General features: G+C 50.7%; 4 protein-coding genes and 1 non-coding gene across 5 annotated transcripts; 3 read left to right on the top strand and 2 right to left on the bottom strand.

Moving 5' to 3' along the window:
- Positions 1-67: 67 nt before the first annotated feature.
- On the top strand, positions 68-3902 carry An01g05540 (uncharacterized protein; the record flags this gene model as incomplete). The annotated part of the gene is made up of 7 exons (XM_003188505.2): positions 68-337; positions 409-612; positions 684-1408; positions 2080-2205; positions 2358-3020; positions 3135-3799; positions 3850-3902. The coding sequence occupies 7 exons, from the start codon at positions 68-70 to the stop codon at positions 3900-3902; spliced, it is 2706 nt and encodes a 901-aa protein (XP_003188553.2).
- Positions 3903-4488: 586 nt separating this feature from the next.
- On the bottom strand, positions 4489-4560 carry tRNA-Thr (AGT). The gene has a single exon. It is a non-coding gene; the product is annotated as a tRNA-Thr (tRNA).
- Positions 4561-4770: 210 nt separating this feature from the next.
- An01g05560 (uncharacterized protein) lies at positions 4771-5896 on the top strand (the record flags this gene model as incomplete). Its single annotated transcript, XM_059748195.1, has 4 exons — positions 4771-4858; positions 4937-5026; positions 5091-5343; positions 5428-5896. 4 exons carry the CDS (start codon positions 4771-4773, stop codon positions 5894-5896), a joined length of 900 nt encoding a protein of 299 aa, XP_059603164.1.
- Positions 5897-6248: 352 nt separating this feature from the next.
- On the bottom strand, positions 6249-6644 carry An01g05570 (uncharacterized protein; the record flags this gene model as incomplete). The annotated part of the gene is made up of 2 exons (XM_001388943.1): positions 6249-6526; positions 6611-6644. The coding sequence occupies 2 exons, from the start codon at positions 6642-6644 to the stop codon at positions 6249-6251; spliced, it is 312 nt and encodes a 103-aa protein (XP_001388980.1).
- Positions 6645-7065: 421 nt separating this feature from the next.
- On the top strand, positions 7066-7252 carry An01g05580 (uncharacterized protein; the record flags this gene model as incomplete). Its single annotated transcript, XM_001388944.3, has 1 exon — positions 7066-7252. A coding segment is annotated over one exon (187 nt), but the record flags the coding sequence as incomplete, so codon positions are not given.
- Positions 7253-7256: the final 4 nt, after the last annotated feature.

Raw genomic sequence — 7256 nt, forward strand, 5'->3', positions numbered from 1 at the left:
CACTCATACGGACTCCGATACCCGCCGCACTGTGACATTCATGGAACCATCTTGCAGAGCGAGCAAAATGATACCGAGTCACAGATCCGCCTCCCAGCTATGGGCCATTGCTCGGCGGAAGCTCTTTACTAGACGAGAGCCCAAGAGCAGCGAGCATGACTACCCACAACACCGCTCCTTTGACTCTGTTTCCTCTTCTTCCTTCAGCGAACACACCGACGGCTTCTACAAGTACTCGTTGGAAGTTCTCCAACAGAGTGACGAAGAATACAGAGATACGGTTGAGAGCAGGGGAATGCGGTCTTCGGACAGTACCGGGATGTCTTACACGTCAGCTGTATGTTGGCTTTGGCATCTTGTTGTGATTCTGTCCCCCAGTTTAGCTGGAAGCTAACACTGGTTTGACAGCGAACGGCCCCTGCCGAGTTTCCCTTCTCTCCTTACGCCGTCGGCGCTGTCGAGTGGAATTCTGCCTCGGGTTATGTCAAGAATCTGGATGATGCGCAGGGTCATGACGTTTCGTCCTGGAAAAATAGTGTGTTGGCTGTATACGTGAGGGTGTACACCGTCGCTAAAGTGGTCTTCATGTCTTTCATCCACTATGGAATTGAAGTAAGGAGACGATGAGCCCAAAGTCCGACACAGCAAGATAGCTGCTAACCATTGGGCATGTGTGTTTCTAGTTGGATGGATTTAACGGCGGCCTAATGGTTTGCATCAGGGACGTAGAAGATGCCATCGCGTCCACAAAGATTGCTCCCTTGGTTGAATGTGTCGAGAAGTTGTACCATGCTCTTTATGCAAGGCTTGTGATGGAGCTTGTCGTTGTCGACTTATGCTCTTGCTTCAAGATTGAAGTTTCCCGCGTTTCTTCGCATAACAACTTCATGCTCCCTGAGCCACGCCACTTGTACAACATATTCCTGGCTTGCAAGCAAGTTCTCGACAGCTCGACAGTCTGCAGATTCTTTAAGAAAGACTTTGTCCAGAACTATCAGGCTACGTTCATCCACCGCGCTGTAACAAAGCTCAACAGTATGCCGTTTGTGATGGACGACCTTATTGGATATCGTCGATTCGCTCTTGGGATTATCGACAACCCGGATTCTCCATTTCGCCAGAGGTGGGCTGGGAGTGGCCTGATCTATCATATGCCACCGCCAAGGGTCCTGATCGTTCATTCTGAGAAATACATGTCTTTCACCCCAAGACAGACTTATCAGTTTATGATCCCACAACAGCCCCTCCCCTTCATTCAGCGGCACAATGCCGACCCAACATTCATGGAAAATGCACGTACATCGGACCACCGGCAGGCTGCGCTAGCCATGCTTGAAGGCAAGACTGTGGGGGATCTTCGAAACGAGGGCACCATTCAGCAGCTGATAGAATACGCCAAAAGGAGAAAGTGTGTATGCCAATCGTCCTGCAGTTGCGGCCAGGATTGTACACAGGAGCCGGACCGACTCTGCCCCTGCGCGGAGTGGAATATGATCCTGTTACTGACTCAGGTGAACGCAAACCGTGGGGCTCTTGGGCTTCGCGACCGATGCACCGTTCTTTCGAAGGCTGTGTTTCAGGAGCTTGCTTCCATCCGGGAAGATATTGACGTCTTCGTGATCGGATTGACACTGAACAGAGCCATTGGGATTTTCGGCGAAGAGATCCAGAAGGAACTATTTGCCGCCATAATTTAACCACAAAAACTGCAATTGAGTAGATGATCTGGGTTTTTACCGGCGTTTGGTGGCATGATGAGTGCGTTGAGGCGTTCATGGAGTGAGGAGTGTGTTTTGCTTTTTCTCCTTTGCTGAGATTACGTTAATTTTCCTTGGTCATTTCCCCTTTGAGTAGACATGTCTGACGATCATCATATTTCCGAAGATCTCGGGGTTGTACAACGGAAAGTGTTGGGGAATGCGAATGTTTCCGAGAGGGAAATGGAGCATGTCAGATCAGTGGATGGTTTATCGACGAGGTAGATACATCTTACATGGTTTACGTAGGAGTGGGAATGGACAATATTCGATTTTAGGAGAAAACCCAAACTAGAATAAAAAATAACATAAAATAAGACAGACATACAACCCTACTAAGTGATAATATGGGCCATCTGCAAGCCAATGCTAGCTCGTGTTACATGGTAGTAGTAGTATGGCTGCATTTTGATGTGGGGGGGGGATGTGATGGATGTAATGTCAAGTTGTATGGGGAATTGAGTGCCTGAATGGAATGTATGATGGAGAGAGATCGATCTTCGAAGATCGCTCATACTTCATATTCCAAAAAACTTAAGCTCAAGCTCAAGCTCAAGCTCTCCTTTCTCAACAACTTTTTGTAACTCAACCGTGAACAAGGTCAGGTGGGGCGCAGGTGACCGGGGATGGGGCAAGTTGGTCAGAAGTTGGCCGTGGTTCGCAAGTCTGGCAAGATTTTCATTTGGCTCTGGCCGAAATTCAGCTCCCCGAAAGAGTCTGTATCTGCGCCTGTGTGGGATTTCCGCCCGGCACAGCAATCTCTGGGAAACTTTTAGCGGGCATGGTGCCCAAGACTGTTGCTAGTTCGACAGGTTGTTTATCATTCATCTTCTCCTCCTCTTCTCCTCTCGCTTCGCCGGTAATTAGACGCAGCCCACTGTGGAGCGCTCATTCCGGGGCCCCCAGCATTTGGGTGCGACGATATCGCGCCGTCTGGCCTTCCTACGGCATCACCACTCCCATCCCGGATCCTAATCCACAGTTCCCCATCTCCCGTTCGCCTTTCTGCTTCCAGACAGGCTATGCTCTCTGCGCCAAACGGCCCTCGCGTCCCTTCCCCCCACCGTTCCTGTCTCCGCCCTCTTCCTCCTTTTCCGACCCGCTGACCACCCACTACCTGAGTCAGGATAAGAGATTATCCGTCCGGGGGGATCTGGTCCGCGGCCTGAACAACGGCGACGATGCTGTTTTAGTGGCGGAGAATTACCTCGCCGTGAACGATGGGGTCGGGGCGTGGGCAACCAAGCCGAGAGGTCATGCTGCGTACGTTGTTTGGTCCCTCAGTAGCAGTCTCCGCGGACACCCCCCTACTACTGACCCTACTGGATCCGTCTCATCCCTTCCCGCGTGCTGACATACCCTTCCTTGTTTACATAGGCTATGGTCTAGACTGCTCCTCCATTTCTGGGCTTTGGAAGTCGAACGAGACCCCAATGGACAGTCCGAATTAGATCCCATCGGCTATCTTCAACGAGCATACGAGGAAACCATCCGGGCAACGACTTCCCCAGGTGAATGGCTGGGAACTACCACATCGGTCACAGCGTTACTGCATTGGAAGCGCGATGCTACGGGGAACATACGGCCCCTGCTCTACGTGACCAATATAGGTGACTGCAAGGTCTTTGTCATCCGACCTAGCGAGAAGAGAATCCTCTTTCGAACCAAGGAACAATGGCATTGGTTTGACTGTCCTATGCAGCTGGGCACAAACAGCGTCGATACTCCTCGGAAGGATGCAGTCCTTTCATTGGTTGATATGCAGGAGGATGACCTCGTGGTGGCCGTGTCAGACGGCATCCTGGATAATCTCTGGGAGCATGAGATCCTGACTATTATCCTAGATAGTCTGGAGAAGTGGCAGCAAGGACGTCATGAAGATAAGGACTCGGAGTGGGCGCCCCCGGCTGTAATGGCGGACGAGCAGATGGTGTTTCTAGCCAGGGAGCTGCTCAAATCTGCTCTGGAGATTGCTCAGGATCCCTTTGCCGAGAGTCCGTACATGGAGAAGGCGGTGGATGAAGGACTGGCCGTGCAGGGTGGTGAGTGTCTTCGCATACCGGTTCAGCGCAGTAGACTAATCTTGGGGCAGGGAAAATGGATGACATCAGTGTGGTAATCGGTTCTTGCAGGAGGAGGCAGTAGGCCTTTCCGCTGGTAAACCTTGCACGCAGGCGGTTGGTTAGGACTGAAGTAGTTCTTACACAGCTCATGCCAGCACGGAGTTGACTTGCATAGCCTTTCATACTTTGACTTCCCGCACAAACCTCCGTCTTGATTTCTGTGGGAGAGGGCGTTCTGTAAGATGGTAGATGTCCGAATCAACTTCGGCTCGGCCGTCGGACAGTCGCTCAATCATATCGCATACGCACTATATGTGCATGGCATGGGTGGTGTATATGTTGCATGTTGGGATCCGGAGCCATTTGGAGGCCGGTTCGAGAGGTGGTAATGGCGTTCGTGGGACATTTTACGTTTCGGGCTATATATATTCGACTGGCACAGCGAGATAGACTACTGCTTATTAACATTGCATTAATACCCTCGACATATTCTGTCAATTTATCAACTTTCCTTGTGAGACAAAAAGTAAACACGCATCTCCCACATGCCCTAATTCCAAATTTTCTACTCCAAGCCCCATACAGACATACATACACATACTGCATATGTAACTACACAATCTCTCACCATCACAAAACAAAGACAAAAACAAAAGAGAAAAAGAAATTGCCTCCACACGGGATCGAACCGTGGACCTCATCATTACTAGTGATGCGCTCTACCACTGAGCTATAAAGGCGCTTTGATGGAATGGTGGCCCCATATTTGACTCCATCAACGGCTGCTTAACAAGCCCACGCACAGACCACATCCCGAGCTTTCTCCTCCGCCCGGCAAAAAAAGTGACCGCCGACGCAAAGAAAAAAAAGTCCAATTGCACCAAACCCAATCCCCCTCACAGGTTATACATACTATATTCTAACGCACCTCAGACGACCCGACAGTCAAGATGAGGGCCAAGCGATCCAAGAAGTACCGCAAGCTCATGCACCAGTATGAGCTTACGTTTGGGTTCCGTGAGCCGTATCAGGTTCTGGGTATGCAGACATCCATTCAACCAATCACTCATACTATCATGTCCAGGATAAGGGTATACTAACTAATATATGTGACAGTTGACTCTAATTTCCTCCGCGCCGTCCACTCCTTCAAAATGGACTTGATCCCCGCTCTGGAGCGCACTCTTCAAGGCAAACCCAAGCCTCGTATGTTGCCCCGGATATCAACTTTCGACTGCAATCAGTACAGTATACTAACAAATTGGATCAGTCCTCACAAAATGCTCCCTCGCCGCAATCATGGCCTCCCAACCCATCAACCCCAGGACCAACAACCCCTACCGACCCGACCACCTCCCCCCACCCACCACCCTTCCTCTCCGCCACTGCTCCCACAACGCTGACTCGACCCCCATCGACGAAGTCGAGTGCCTCCTCTCTCTCCTCTCGCCCTCCGCGGAGAGCAAAAAGAACAAGGAACATTACATCCTCGCGACGGCGGACCCGCACAACGCCAAGGACAAGTCCGCGACGGATAACACAGCCGCCGGTCGGAAACGGAAGCGCGACGCAGAGGACAAGGCTGAGGCGGCGTTACGGAAGTCGAGGTTGCTACGGCGCCAGGCTCGGTCGATTCCAGGTGTGCCGATTGTCTATGTGAAGAGGTCGGTGATGGTGTTGGAGCCGATGAGTGATCCTTCGGATGCGATCAGAGAGGGTGTGGAGAAGGGCAAGTTTAGGGTTGGGTTGAATGATGAAGCGAGAAAGCCGACGACGGCTGGGGACGGGGAGAAGACGAAGAAGAAGAGGGATTTGAAGAAGCCCAAGGGACCGAATCCGCTGAGTGTAAAGAAGCCGAAGAAGAGGGCGCCGGAAGATACTTCCGGGAAGGCGGAGAAGCCGAAGAGAGAGGCTGAGGAGAGACCTGCTGCGGAGGAGCGGGATGGAGAGGATGGAGATGCTGCGCCGAAGGCGAAGCGCAGACGTCGTCATCATAATCGCGGTGCTGGGAAGACGGATGGTGATGAGGGTGGTGCGCAGGAGGCTGCCGCGCCGGCCGATGCCATGGATGATTGATTGTTTTGCTAGGGGCTACTTTTCTTTTGATTTGACTTCCATGGTACGGCGTTCGGCGGACGAGATAAAAAAGTGTCCATATGTATTGTGTATAGGTAGTTATCATCGATATTGATAGACGATTCCAACATCTAACATACCCATCCCAACACAACACAACACAGCCCAAACAAGCATAAACATACACCGTCAAAGAAGCAGCATAAGAAGAGAGAGATATGATATAGTATAATAATCCCGAACGCCAATCAATGTAAGTAACCCACATGCACCCAGCCCATCAGACACATACATCAATCATATCATACACCCCCCACCGCCACCAAGCACAACCACAAATACATACACCCATTTATTTCTCCGCCGCACTTGAACCCGAAGAAGTCGAAGCAGAAGAAGCCAACGAAGAAATTGATCCCGTCTCCGCAAGCGCCTTCTCTTCAGCCCAAATACGCTCAATCTTTTTGCGCTTCTCCTTCGCCTCATCCCGGTTGCGCTTAGCGCGCGCATACCGCTCCGCCGCTAGACATTTGTTCACGTCGCGCTTGACATCGTTGCATCCGCCCAGAGCTTTGTGAATGAAGCCTCGTGCATGGCATTCGTCGAGGGCGGTCATGATTTCCTCGCAGTCTGTTGAGGGAGAAAGTTAGTTGAGTGCTTGGTATGGTATGATGAGATGTGATGTCGGTGGAGAGATTGGGGGGAGTGACGTACTTGCGTTGTAGGGGGTGTGAAGATGGGAATGCATCGTGACTGTCTTTTAATAGTATATTATGCTAGGTGGGATTGAATGAAGATGCCAAATTGACGTTGTATATACACCAAGTTCAACTGCACTGATGATCCGCATATGGAATGGAAGGATTTCTTCCGTAAAAGCCGGGCGGTGAAGACTTATCGGGTATTATTCTGCCGGGCGGGGGAAAAGAAGAAAAAATTATTCTTTTTTCTTAACCTCTTTGATTAGTTCAACTAATTGCTTGTCAACGGTGTTTCTGTTGGCATTCTTTTGTTTGGACCTTCGAGGAATTTGTGATTTCCTCTTTTGTGTCTATATTGGTTCGAGTTCGCTGTGTAGGTTGATCAATCGCCTGCGGCAGGATCTTCGATCTATCTCTTTTCTTTCTTTCTCTTTTTGACTATCTGATTTACGATTGATTGCTCTCACGATGTCTATGATTACCACTTCCGCTTGGGTGCGGCGCGGAGTCGCTGCTCAGTTCCCTACGAAATATGAGATCAATGAGGAGGAAATGGATCGCATATCGAAGCTTGCGCGTATGCAGCTTGAAGAGGCGCAGGGTGATTTGAAGGCTGCGCAGGAGGATGAGGAGATGGAGGAGGATAAGAAGGAGGGTGC

This window comes from Aspergillus niger (assembly GCF_000002855.4).
Source record: "Aspergillus niger supercontig An01".
Taxonomy (NCBI): Eukaryota; Fungi; Ascomycota; class Eurotiomycetes; order Eurotiales; family Aspergillaceae; genus Aspergillus; species Aspergillus niger.